The sequence below is a fragment of the Leucoraja erinacea genome, chromosome 26, assembly GCF_028641065.1.
Source record: "Leucoraja erinacea ecotype New England chromosome 26, Leri_hhj_1, whole genome shotgun sequence".
Classification (NCBI taxonomy): Eukaryota; Metazoa; Chordata; class Chondrichthyes; order Rajiformes; family Rajidae; genus Leucoraja; species Leucoraja erinaceus.
In genome coordinates this window covers 20,716,586-20,729,856 of record NC_073402.1, presented here as the reverse complement: position 1 = coordinate 20,729,856, position 13,271 = coordinate 20,716,586, and the positions used below count along the sequence as shown (strand labels likewise).

The following is a 13,271-nucleotide window of genomic DNA, read 5'->3' as shown; positions in this document are numbered from 1 at the left end:
GTTATTCCTAGTTCAATTGGTTCTTTATTGAAGTAGTTGTACAAACAAAGATGAACGTACCAGGCTTTCCTTATTCTGCATACAAGTTGTAGTTAGGCTGTTTCCCCCCCCCCCCCCCCCGATCTGGTGAGAACTGTGTACTCTGCACCCCTGTGCCTCGTCTGAATCACTCACTGTCCACTGTGCCCATATGTATACGCCACTCTGTGCATCTAATGACCGCCCCCCCCCTGGGCTTGGAATAATACTGCAAGATATATCGAGACAAAATAATATAAAATGCCAACAGTAGTTAGCCTAAGCATAAATGGCTTCTACAACTACTATGATGTAATTTTATACTTGTGCAATTCTCACCTTTCTGTCTGTTGTAGTACAACTAGCTAAAATTAACCTTTGGTTCTGGAGTAAAGCTGGCAAACTTGTTTTTATTTTTAAAAATTATAATTAACTATTAAATTCAGACGGGTACAATGGCCTTTGACATTTACTCACATTTAACCCCTCATTATTTCACAGAATGCAGTGGCAAAACCTTTGAATCACAAGTCATCAAGTGGCCCGATTAAAGGATCACCTGAGAATAAGCGGAAAGGAGGCCCATATGGACAATGGGTGCTGGTACAAAGTGGTCGCAAGAATGGTGATAAAACACAAACACGGTGAAGGCTTAGAAGGATATACAAAACAATTTCAAATGTATTTGTAATAAATTACTTTAAGCCAGCACTATATTGCTTGGCAGAAATTTATGAGAAGTCTCGGCTCGCTTTGTTAAATGTTCATCATAAATTGGAGACTTTGGAGGAATTTATAGTTTTGTACAATTATTAAGGATTTATTTGGACTAACACATGTTAACAGAGATGTTGAGCAATGCTTAGGCTGTGATAGATTTATGCCCAATGTCAGTCTTCTAAAAAAACCATGCTGTTTTGCAGGTAGATGTAATTTACCAAAATTTTGGATTAGGCTTTGTTTATGCGAAGAAATATTGTAATTGTGTCGTTTTTTCAGAATTCAATAAAGATTTGTAAATATGATTTTGTGTTTCTTGAATTCTTTTCCATGAATTTGGTAATTACAATCTACAAAGTAGTATTTGAATGTCAGGTTTAAGATTTTTCCGATATGACATGATAAACTTTAAGGTTGCTGCTACCCATATTGTGAAATCACTGCACATTTATTTATGATGGGCAATTATCTCAATTTCATGGCATCGATTTCATACACATTTCTAAACTGTCCATGAACATTCACATTGTAATATGGAGCCTTTTGTTGAATTTCTCCAAGGCTGACAATATTCAAATGAAGTAGATGACACTACAAATTCCATCCTACATTTCTGTCTGTTGAAATCCATTCTCACCAATTACTTACACCTAGGTGTGGGCTGAATTAATTCTGCAGTCACGTTTTAAGTCTTTCAGTGCTTTTCCAAAAGCTTAATTTCACTTGCATATTGTGAACTGTTCAAAGGAAACCTAAAACAGAACTGGTACACAAAGGTCTTAAATGATAGCAGTCTCTAGCTGGCCATATGAAAACCATTATCACGAATAGTTGTCATTTCAACAAACTTTAAATATTGGGTTTTTTGTCAAATAGTCATCAAGGCAGAGAAGAGCAGATCATGGCATTTTCTATTTGTATTTGGTGGTTGTGGATGGAGTTTGAGATTTTATATTGATTCGGAGGAAATGCTAATAAAGTGCAGTAAAAAAAATAAGCTGACAAATCTGCCGTTAAAATTGGACAGGATGAAGTACATGTGGATTACACGATCGAGGATTAGTTTGGAGATCTGAATTTGTTGGGATAATATTGATTAGTTTGAAATTTAGTGTGAATGTTGTAATTTAATGAACAGGACATTAAATAAAGAATCATGTATTCTATGTGATGGCAAAGTTGTATATGCTCTCCAGTACCTGAAAGCTTTGTCTGTCCAAAAGTGTTGAAGCAAGATCAGGAATATCTCAGAATAACATTGTAAAAGTTGGGTCTTTATTCTCTGGAGCGCAGAAGATTAAGGGGGGACTTGATAGAGGTCTTTAAAATGATGAGAGGGATAGACAGAGTTGATGTGGACAAGCTTTTCCCTTTGAGAATAGGGAAGATTCAAACAAGAGGACATGACTTCAGAATTAAGGGACAGAAGTTTAGGGGTAACATGAGGGGGAACTTCTTTACTCAGAGAGTGGTAGTGGTGTGGAATGAGCTTCCAGTGGAAGTGGTGTCGGCAGGTTCATTGGTATCATTTAAAAATAAATTGGATAGGCATATGGATGAGAAGGGAATGGAGGGTTATGGTATGAGTGCAGGCAGGTGGGACTAAGGGAAAAAAGTTGTTTGGCACGGACATGTAGGGCCGAGATGGCCTGTTTCCGTGCTGTAATTGTTATATGGTTAAAGTGTTGCCAGAAAAACATTCTTTTCACCCCACCCCCATCACCTCCCTGCCCCCAATACACCATGCACTGTCTCTAACGATATAAACGCACTAATCCATTGTATTGAACTGTCAACCTTGTAGAAATGAAAGTGATTTGAATAACTACAAAACAAGAAGGGTTTCGGCCCGAAACGTTGCCTATTTCCTTTGCTTCATAGATGCTGCTGCTCCCGCTGAGTTTCTCCAGCTTTTTTGTGTACCTTTGATTTTCCAGCATCTGCAGTTCCTTCTTAAACTACAAAACATTGTTTTAACTATACAGGAACTGATGTTTGAAGGGGTTGATTTGAAGGATGCTGATGGTTTATTTTAACATGAATCACAATATTCTGTCCACATTGACCATTCCAAGCTCTTGCATGACATTTCAATTCCCGTTGGCATTACTATGTTAATCTGTCCATCCTGGGCCTTGACTGCCGGAGTGAAGACCAATATAAATTAGAGGAACAACACTTCATTTATGTCTTGGCAGTTTTCAACCCAACTGTACAAATATTGAACTTTCCAATTTTAGGTCATCTTGAGACTGGAGGGAAGTTTATTGTCAAGGTACACATGACAATAAACTAAACTTACTAATCTTCCCTCCAGTCTCTACCTCTACCTCTTGTTGCATCCCACACACACACTTCACTGGCAGGTTTCCCCTTGCCCCATCTGGATGTGGTTCCATCTGCCATTTGTCTCTCCCCTAATACGTCTCATAATCACCTTTGTTGCTGCTTCCAGTGGCCTCACCGTTGCCCTCCACACTCACCCTCCCCTCCTCTGGCTTATTTCTCTTACCCCCCCCCCTTTTTTTGTTTCTCCTATCTACTTTCATCCATCATCTACTTGCCTTGGTCTCCCAGCTCCATCCCTCCCCTCTCTGGCTTTATCATCCTTCACCCTCCCTGGTCCGTCAATCACCTCGAGCTCTTGTCCAAGGCCTTGTCTGGAAGCAGGTTTTTGACCTGAAATGCAACAATTTATTTCCATCCATAGATGCTACTTGACCCGTTGAGTTCCTCCAGCTCATTATTGCTCGAGGTTCCAGCATTTGCAGTCTTTTGAGTATGTTTCTTGTCAGACAATCCAGAAAGAAGCCTTGGCATGCATTCCATTCAATAACAGGGAAATTTTGCATTAATCTTCAATGAGATGTGCGTATGCAAGCATAACACATCTTGCATAAGTGGAACTTGGATCAGTAGCTGGATAATTCTGGTTTCTCCACAGTATCTTCACATTCACCAATTAAGACATTTGATCAGCACAAACGGCAGGTCAATGTGGCTTGCTTAAGTTCTAGAATAGTGTACCTTTACAAGTTGGGATCCTGCCTCTCAGTGCCAGCAACCTGAAGGGGGTAATCTCGGGTGCTATCTGTGGAGATTGCACTTGTTCTCCCTGACAACATAGGTTTCCTCTCTGTGTTTTGGTTTCAAACCACAACCCGAACATGTACATTGGTTGGTTGATCGATAAGTGTAATTGCCCCTGGTATGTGCATTGGTTAATTGGCGACTATAATTGCTCCTTGTGTGAAGGTGGTGGAGTCTGACGTGAGTTGATGGGATTACGGGCAGAATTAAAATCGATTGGTGTAAGTGGATGTGATAGTTGGCTGGAAGATCCTGCTTCCATGCTATGAGTGATTTGTTCCTGGACCACTTATGCATGGAAAAACTTGAGGTTTGTCCTGTTACAGCTAGTTTTCATTTGGCTTCATCAAAACCCCCTAACATTGAAACCAGATAAACAAATTTCCCAAAATAATACTTGTCTCTGCCACTTGCTGCTGCTGCTGCTGCAGCAGCAGCACAGATGTTTGAGTTGCCGGTGACATTTCTTAGTGAATTTCAGGCATACTGTTTGCCCCTGCTGTGCCCTTATCATCCCACCAAACATTGCCTCCCCCACCACCAACAGCTACCATCATCAAAACACTATGTTGATTAAAAATACACCAACATTTTATGGGAGTGTAGTTTGGAATACAAATTTCCAGTCTCATGGGGGTAGCATTGTGAAAAGTCCAAGGCACTGTCTATTACCTTGTCCCAGAGATGCTTATGCATCCCTGAGTAAGAAATGGCCAATGCTACTCACATTTATTTTCCCCTGTTCAGGTGATTTATGAAGGCATCTGTATCATGCATTCCACTAACATCCAGCCTCCATGCAGATTGTTCTCATTGTAGGTGTTTGGGTAAATGTATAATTACCACAATGATAGACACAACATACTGGAGGAACTCGGTGGGTCAGGTAGCACCTCTGGAGAAAATGAGGGCTCAACCCAAAATGTCACTCATCTATTTTCTCCAGAGATGCTGCCTGGCCTGCGGAGTTACTGCAGCATATTGTGTCCATCATTGGTATAAACAGCATCTGCAGTTCTTTCTTATTACATTATTACCACAATGCTGTCTGCTGCCCTAAATTTGTTGACATGACTTTAGCAGAGCGATTTTAGCTCATGGTTTGACAATGCTATTTAATTAATGGATTAACAATTCTGAAATATATCTCTAACTGTGTGTCTGGGAGTGATTGAGGCCAGCAGTGCTGCTCTATTTTCTGAAATTATGATTTTGCTGCTTCAGCATTAGTTACAAAGTTGAGCATTGCTTTTGGCAGACAGCTTCCTTTGTCTGCAACTATCCAAGGAGGAGCACCTTGCATTCCCACCAGATGGCAGCAACAGTTTACAAAGATGCAAGGATCGTTCCACTTGGTTTTGAAATGTAATCTATTCATTGGAAATCAGATTAAAAAAATTAATGGACTCCAATCAACTCATGGAAAGTACAATTTAAATGATTTCATGGTGCTTTATTACATTGTCAAAATGTCATAAAGCTAAGAAACAGGCCCTTTGGCCCACCATGTCTTACTGTATGTCGATCATAGGCTGCTTAACAGCTCTTGGTCCATAACTTGCTATGTCTCAGCAGCTCAAGTGCTCATCCATTTGCTGAATATTGTAAGAGTACTTGTCTCTACCACACTCTTGGGCTCTGCGTTCCAGATTGCCACCACTCTCAACATGAATTATTGCTTAGATTTCGCCAAACTTACTACTACTCACCTTAAACCCAAGCCCTCTTAGACACCTCTGCTATGGGGAAACGTTTCTATCTACCCAATCTACATCATACAGTGTAGAAACGGGCCCTTCAGCCCAACTTAGCCAAACCGGCCAACATGTCCCAGCTACACTAGTCCCACCTGCCTGGGTTTGGTCCATATCCCTCCAAACCTGTCCTATCCATGTACCTAACTGTTTCTTAAACGTTGGGATGGTCCCAGCCGCAACTACCTCTGGTAGCTTCTTTCATACAAACACCACCCTTTGTGTGAGAAAGTTACAACTCATATTCTTCCCCAATCCTTGAAAGTATTCTCCTGGTTCTCTGTTCCATTCCATTTCCAGGACGGCACAGCAATAGAGTTGCTGCCTTACAGCACTCCAGGTTTGATCACGACTACAGGTGCTGTCTGTACAGTTTGTATGTCCTCCCCGTCACCACGTGCATTTTTTCCAAGACCTTCGGCTTCCTCCCGCACTCCAAAGATGTATGGGTGTGTAGGTTAATTGGCTTGGTATAATTTTAAATTATGCATCGTGTGCGTAGGATAGTGTTAAAGTGCGGGATCGCTGGTCGGTGTGGACTCGGTGAGCCGAAGGGCCAGTTTCCGCGCTGTATCACTAAACTAATAACTCCACGCCCTGTTAAAAGTTATTCGAGAGCATTCTGCTGGTCCTACCATAGCCCCACCCCAAATCTCCTCAAGGGCACACTCCTGGTCTCGTCTCATTGTACGCCGATTGTCATCCATAATCCAACTTTACGTGGCAGGTGCATTTGAATTTCAAAGTTACGAGAAACAAACACCATATGCATTGAACCTTTATGATGTGGTTGCAGAGTTGAATAGCAGTTCTACAAGGAACAAATTAAATTGTCACTGACAAATTAACTTATATTGTCCGTATTCAGTTTCAAAGAATTACAAATTGGTATATTTGTTGCAACTACTTTTAATGGCAAAGAGCTTATAAACATAGAACATTTTAACATGAAGCTCATTTTAGCTATACAACTTACACAAGCTGTTTACAGTGAATAAATACAAAGAAAAGAAAACAGCTTTAGCAGTCCAAATAATCAATTTACTAGCTGATTAAAATCTTTCACAGATACCATAATCAGATTAGCAACCTGCAAATTACCAACCTGCACAATAAATAAACAAAGAACATCTTGTATTTGTTTATGTTTGTGAATGTTTGAATTAAAAAGATTTAATGATAAAAATGTTAGCTCTGAGCAGTGAAACTTAAATCTTTGAGAAACGTTTGACTACGTGTTAGCATCAAATGAACTGAAGTTACACGATCGCTGGTAGTTGCTTCCCCCCAAAAAATCTACATGGAGCCTGGATGGATCTTATAAAACATAGCAATTTATAAACCTTATCAGCAATTGAAAAGCATATTGCACCATTATGTGACAGTATTTCTATAAGAAATTGATCCCTTATTGATTATAAATGCATGAAAGATTCTGCAGCACCAGCTGAAAACCACATTGACGTAGTACAAAGGTATAACACTTGTCCAGATTTCCGCACTGTTGACCATTTGAAGCTGTAGGGAAAGCATGTTAAACAGCTGTCCCCCTCTCCAAATTCTGCTTGATCTCTGCAGTATATTTTCCATAGAAGCGTTCGGCCTTCTTGTTGAAGTTGGCATTTCTCTCATTAATATAGTCAATATCAGCATCATCATTGTAACGCCGTCGTCTGCTATACTTGGCACGCTTCTCAATTCTGAAAAAGGAATTCAAAATTTACACTGCTGTTTACAACCCAAACAACATAAACGTCTTGCATTTACCCATTGATTATCATGTCCACTTCAGAACACGTACAAACACTTCACAGCCAATGAAGCACTTGTTGAAGCTAGTCATTGTTGAAAGTGCTTCTGGTCCCCCAACTTAATACCTTCTGGTGTCAGTACTGACTTACACATTTTGTCATGAAGTCCCGCCATTTCTTCATGAACAGCAGATGGCAGAAATTCAGAATCTGGTCCAACTTTTTCTGCACTGTTCATTGGGGGATAAATAATAAGCAGAACAAAATAATCCTTTTTGAAATATCCAGAGAGGCAGTCAGGATATTGGCTTAATGTCCTACCCCACAAGATATCACACTGACTGTGCAACGCTCCTACATTAATGAACTGAAACATCAGCCTAGATTTCATGTTCAAGTCTCGACAATGTAACTTCCACCCACAACCTTTTGACCCCAATTTGAGAGTGCAACCAATTTAGCTACAATTTCCAGCCTAATTTGTGCTTCCAATTAGAAACAGATAATTGATAATGACAAAGACAGTATATTCTTGATGTATTTAGATATTAATATTTAAATAATGACCAATCTCACTACATAGTGGGTTACATAGGGACTGGATTCTATAGTATCCCACTGTAGAACCCAATAGCGTCTGACAATTACTCAAACTTTAGAGGTACTCTGCGGTATATCATATTGCCTTATATCCTGACAGCTTGCTCAGCCCTTGAGGTGTCAGTAATTAGAACCCTAAAGGGTAAAATAGGTTGCAGCAGGAGCTGTCAGTCTCGGGAAAAGTCCTCCTCTTAATGATACTGTAAAAGACCAACCCCATTTGTTCCAGTTCAGTACCAAACTCAAAGAGACTCAGCACGTTAGGTTTCCTGCCTGGAAATGACTTACTTGGATAACGTATTGAATGGATTTATTTCCTGACAGCTGTCACCGAGGCAAGATGGGGAATTAGCTCTTTTCCAGAGTTTTGGATGCCATTCCTGGCATCAGAAAATAATTCCATCATTCAGAACCATCCAACACCCCCAGAGGGCCTGACCAGACATTTGATGCATTTTCCTCAATGATTACAAACCACAGTAACTTAAGAATTGAGATTCATCCAGAAAAACAGGTAAGTCACCAACTTATAACCAAAGCTGCCATTAACCCCGAGCAGCTTCTTAAAATGCAATTTAAAAATGCGCAATTTTATACCGAACACCTGAAATTACTTAATATTGTTCTGGTAAAACAGACCCATCTGTTTAATAGTTACTAGAAACACTGCAAAATTAGTGACACAATGTGCTGAATAATTAAAACGAATTTCATTAAGTTTCCAGTTTTTGTAAGGTAACTAGGCTTCTATCAGCTGTGTATAGTGAAATATAGGTTTACAGTTGTACCCCTTCTGCAAGACAAATTTCTCTGCTCTTTTTTGGTACACCTCATTCAGTATTCTGAAAAGAAAACACTTACTGTTTATCAACATCTGCCACTAGTCTGTCCACTCCTTCCTTGGTGGGAACATGTGTGCCATGCAATAGACTATTTGCAGTTGCATAAAATTCTTCTCCTCTGTCAATAGAAAATGCATAAAAAACGCTTAGCAGGGTAGAAATGCTATATATTTGCAATATTGATAGGAAAGTCAATAATGTTATCAGTAATTGGCCCGAGATCTGAAGGATATGTTCTTTAAGTCTATCAACCCTAATACAAAGTGAAGATTGGTCCTGAGAAGGGAAAAACTATACTCTAAAAAGAAAACTCACCGCAGATATAGTTGTGTTTGGATTAATGATATTTGAACCTGTGGCATTCGTGTAATACCTTCACAGTTAAATATAATACATTTACTTTCCATATTATTACTCAGAAGGCCCACTGAGAAAAAAGGGCAATTAGCACTGTAATGGCAATTTCAAATGTTTCCATTGTCTACTACGCTGGCAAGGAGGAGTGGATCGAATTTACGCAGTACAATAACAAAAACTAATCTTCCAGTCGTTATTTCCACTTTAGTTTATTCTTTATTGGTTGTAAATATAAGAAGCATCTCATACAAATTGTAGCTTTCCGTTCTTACTATCCGAACTGTCTGTTCTTACTATCTCAACTGGTAAAACCTGTGTCTTCTCTTCGCGAGCCAGCTCTGACCACCCGTCGTATCGCTTAGTTCAATGTAAGTCACGCTCATCCACGTAAATCCCACCCCAAAGCGTTCAAAATGGTACAGCAAGAAATATCTACTCAAAATACTATAATAGACTAACAGTAACTAACAAGCATAAATGGCTCCTACAAGCACCGCTGGTTGATGCTCCTATCACTGAAACCTGGCAGATATGTTTTCCTGATATTACAGTCCTGATCACCAAAATATGTGTTCATGTCTTACCTTTATTTACTTGAATAAATATTTCTTTAACCTCTGTAAATGAGCTAACTAATATTAGCTCCTATTTTCCTCCGCCATCACTGCAGCCCACAATGCTTTATATTCCAAATTCTCACCCTTGAACTTTACTCACCTGACTATGTAACATCTTAGTGTGTCACTCTGTTTTGATCTCCTACATATCTTTGATCCATTTAGCTGCCATCTACATCAACCACCCAATTTCTTCCATTTGCACTTCTAAGATTTAGATCCATATTTAATATTTCCATAATTGTCAGATGTATTTTTATTCTGACAATTGGTTCAGGGAAGAAGCTGGGGCATTTGCTAGATTTGACTCATGGGAATGAGGTGGGTCAAGTGCACCAGGTTTCCAAAGAGGAATGTTTAGGAGGTAACTATTATAGTAAAATTAAGGTTGGATACAGAAAAGGAGAATCAGCAAACTGGAATAAAAATGATTGAGCAGAGGCCACAATGGGGAGAATGTGAATCACCTCTGATAAATTTGAACAGATGATTGATAGGCAATATTGAAATAAAACTGCTTCCAGTTAAGAGTTACGGAATCATACAGTACAAAAATAGCCCCTTTGGTCCAACTCATCCATTCCAACCAAGATGACCCTTCCAAGTATGTTCCATTTGCCCATGTCGGGCCAAGTACCTGGACACATGTATTTTAAATGTTGTTATTGCATCTGCCTCAACTACTTCATCTGGCAGGTGGTGCCATATACCCATCAACCTGTGTGTAAAGAAATTGCCCAATCAGGTTTCTATTGAATCTTTCTCCTCTCATTTTAAACTTACGCCCTCTAGTCCTTCCTTTCCTTACCTTGGAAAAAAGACTCACCCCAACTATTCCTATCGTGAATTTATACACCTTTATAAGATTACCCCTTATCCCCCTGAGGTCTATGGAATAAAGTCCTGGCCTGCCCAGCAAACTGTTGAAGCACATTCCTACAGGAGCAAGCAAAAACCTAATGAATCCAGTGCTTCTGGGATGATGAATGAGATACAGAGGATGATAGAGCAAAACAAAGGACTGCTTAAGACATGTTGGGTTGTAAATACCAGGCTAATTACAAAAAAATCAGTGAAAATCAAATTGAGAGGCAAGGACAGGAAGAGAGAAGAGATTAGTTGCAAGATAAATGTGGATCCAAGTTTTCTATTGGCACATAAATGGAAAACAAAGGGTAATACATGGAAGAATCGAGTCTATCAAAAATAAAATTGGTATTTTCACATGTAGGCCAAGCATTCAAATAAATACTTTGTTGTCTTCACTAGGGAAGAAGGTGCTACCAAAGTAATAGTGAAGGAAATGGTTGAGATACCAAATATATCAGAAATTGATGGCATTAGAAAAGTTGGCTGGAATTATGATAGGAAGGATGGAAGGAAATCCAGGGGCACTAATCAATGTTCTTTGATACAAGGATGGTGACAGAGGATTGAGTGTTGAATCCTTGTTCTAAGTAAGGATAATCCTAGCACCTACATGCCAGTCAGTTTAACCTCAGTGGTTGGAAGTCTTTTAGAAATATTGATCTGGTACAGGATTAAATGTCACCTGGAGAAAAGTGGATTAATTGATGCATGCCAGCACCAATTTGTGAAGGCCAAATCGTGTTTAACCAATTTGATAGAATTCTTTGATGTGGCAACAGACAGAATCGATGAACTGAATGCAGTCAGTGAACTATCTGGAAATTATTCATATCTCAATCTAAAATCTTTGCAGTTGTTTGACCTTTATCCCTTTTCAACAGCATCTCGAACTGGATCATGACACTACTAGATTAATATTCACAAACCTTTATGGTGTTAACTGCATTTGTACTTCTTATCAATACCAAATCTAACACGGAGAGCTGCCTCCAAGTGGCTAGAGACATTTTATCCTGATAAAGGTGTACAAAACCAACGATGTATTAAAAAGTGCAGGGTAGATCCCTGTGTCAGTATCTATGAAACTTCCTATTAAATGTATGCAATCTTTTGTGTTAACAATCTTTTTTTTTTTTTTTTTTAAACTACTGGTGCCATTCTAATGCCATTTTCAACCTAGCACTCAGAATAGAATAAAGATCGAAAATTATGTTATTTAGAAGCAACTCACGTATCATCCCTTTGCTTCACATATTGCTCCATGTCTGGTTTAATCTGCTTCACTAATCTTTGATACTGCCGGAACTGAGCAGCTGCAAAATCTGAAACAAAAATGTGAAAACATTTAACAAATATCTTAACATCATTATCTTAACTTTCATTTCGTTGTCTCAATGCATTTTGTTGTCTCTGTACTGTACACTGACAATGACAATTAAAATTGAATCTGAATCTGAATCCGAATCAGAATTATAATCACCTTTGTTTCGAAATAAACCATGTACATATTATAATTAAAAATGGTATGTTCCTTTTCCTTCAGCTGTGAAAATGTTTGGTCTGGTAAAAGGCTTAAAATGTTCAAATTATAGTACATAAATTTAGTTTTAGAGATACAGCATGGATTTGGGCCCTTCCGCCCACCGAATCCACCCCAAATTCACACTTGTTTGATGTTATCTCACTTTCTCGTCCATTCATTAAACAATAAGTTACCTTCTGGCACATATAACACCTTCCAATTTGACCGTTCTAATTACATTGATCCTTTGAAACATGTTGCTTAGAGACGGCAGCCAAAAACATGCAGCAGCCACAATTCCCGTACCTCATCCACACTTGCAATCACGTAAATTAGGTAATTCAGATAAATTGGTATTTTTAATATGATGGTACAATAGACTGATGCGCAACACACATTTATTGAATTTATAACAAGTGATTAGATATTAAAAGACCTAATACCTGAAAATCCAGGATCTGCATTTTTCCTTTTTTTCTTTCGCTCCCACCGCTCTGCATCATCAGCACTAATTTCTAATAGCTTAACTCGTTCATAATCTTCTCCCTTTTCTAGACACTCCTGCAAGGTTAAGAAACCACAAATAGGAATCACAGCTCCAGAATTATAAAACACACTTCTTCAGGATCTGTTCCACTGAGATCCAAACAAATATGTTCCAATACATTACGAGTGAAAAATATACTGGAATTACATGCAAATTAAATAATGGACTTTCTCTTCTGAATAATGTAAAGATCCTAATTTAATTTCACCTTATTTGCTGAAACAGATAGTAACAATCTTTGGTGCAAGATTGCATTTAAAAAAAAAGTATTCATTCTTTGGGATCTGGGTAATACCAGCAAGGACATGTTAATACTTGCCCTTATTTAGAAACTAAGTGCAGGAGGCGGCCATTCGGCCCTTCAAGCCAGCACCGCATGTTTGGAAAAGGGTGGATGTGAGCTGCCTTACCTGAGAACTGCACCTGCTTATGATGCTCCCACAATGTTTTTGGGACGGGAATTCAATGACTTGGATCCAGTGAAGCCTCATATGTTCACAAGTTGGAACGGTGTGCAAATGAAGGGGAATACACAGATTATGGTTTTGGAAGAGATCATGGGTTTGGGAAGATGCTGTTGGAG

The 13,271-nt window shown here is 39.0% G+C and overlaps 2 protein-coding genes across 2 annotated transcripts in view; one reads left to right on the top strand and one right to left on the bottom strand.

Annotated features, from left to right (window-relative positions):
* Window positions 1-1,043, top strand: part of rsrp1 (arginine/serine-rich protein 1) — a 238,176-nt gene extending 237,133 nt beyond the window's left edge. The window contains exon 7 of the mRNA XM_055656330.1: window positions 520-1,043. Within this exon, the coding sequence (XP_055512305.1) occupies window positions 520-666 (147 nt within the window). The 3' untranslated portion in view covers window positions 667-1,043. The remainder of the gene's footprint in view (window positions 1-519) is intronic.
* A 5,430-nt stretch (window positions 1,044-6,473) lies between these two features.
* syf2 (SYF2 pre-mRNA-splicing factor) overlaps window positions 6,474-13,271 on the bottom strand; it is a 9,597-nt gene continuing 2,799 nt past the window's right edge. The window contains exons 4-7 of the mRNA XM_055656323.1: window positions 12,585-12,702; window positions 11,851-11,941; window positions 8,795-8,893; window positions 6,474-7,282 (exon numbers count right to left, since the gene is read on the bottom strand). Coding sequence (XP_055512298.1) covers window positions 7,117-7,282; window positions 8,795-8,893; window positions 11,851-11,941; window positions 12,585-12,702 — 474 coding nt within the window. The 3' untranslated portion in view covers window positions 6,474-7,116. The remainder of the gene's footprint in view (window positions 7,283-8,794; window positions 8,894-11,850; window positions 11,942-12,584; window positions 12,703-13,271) is intronic.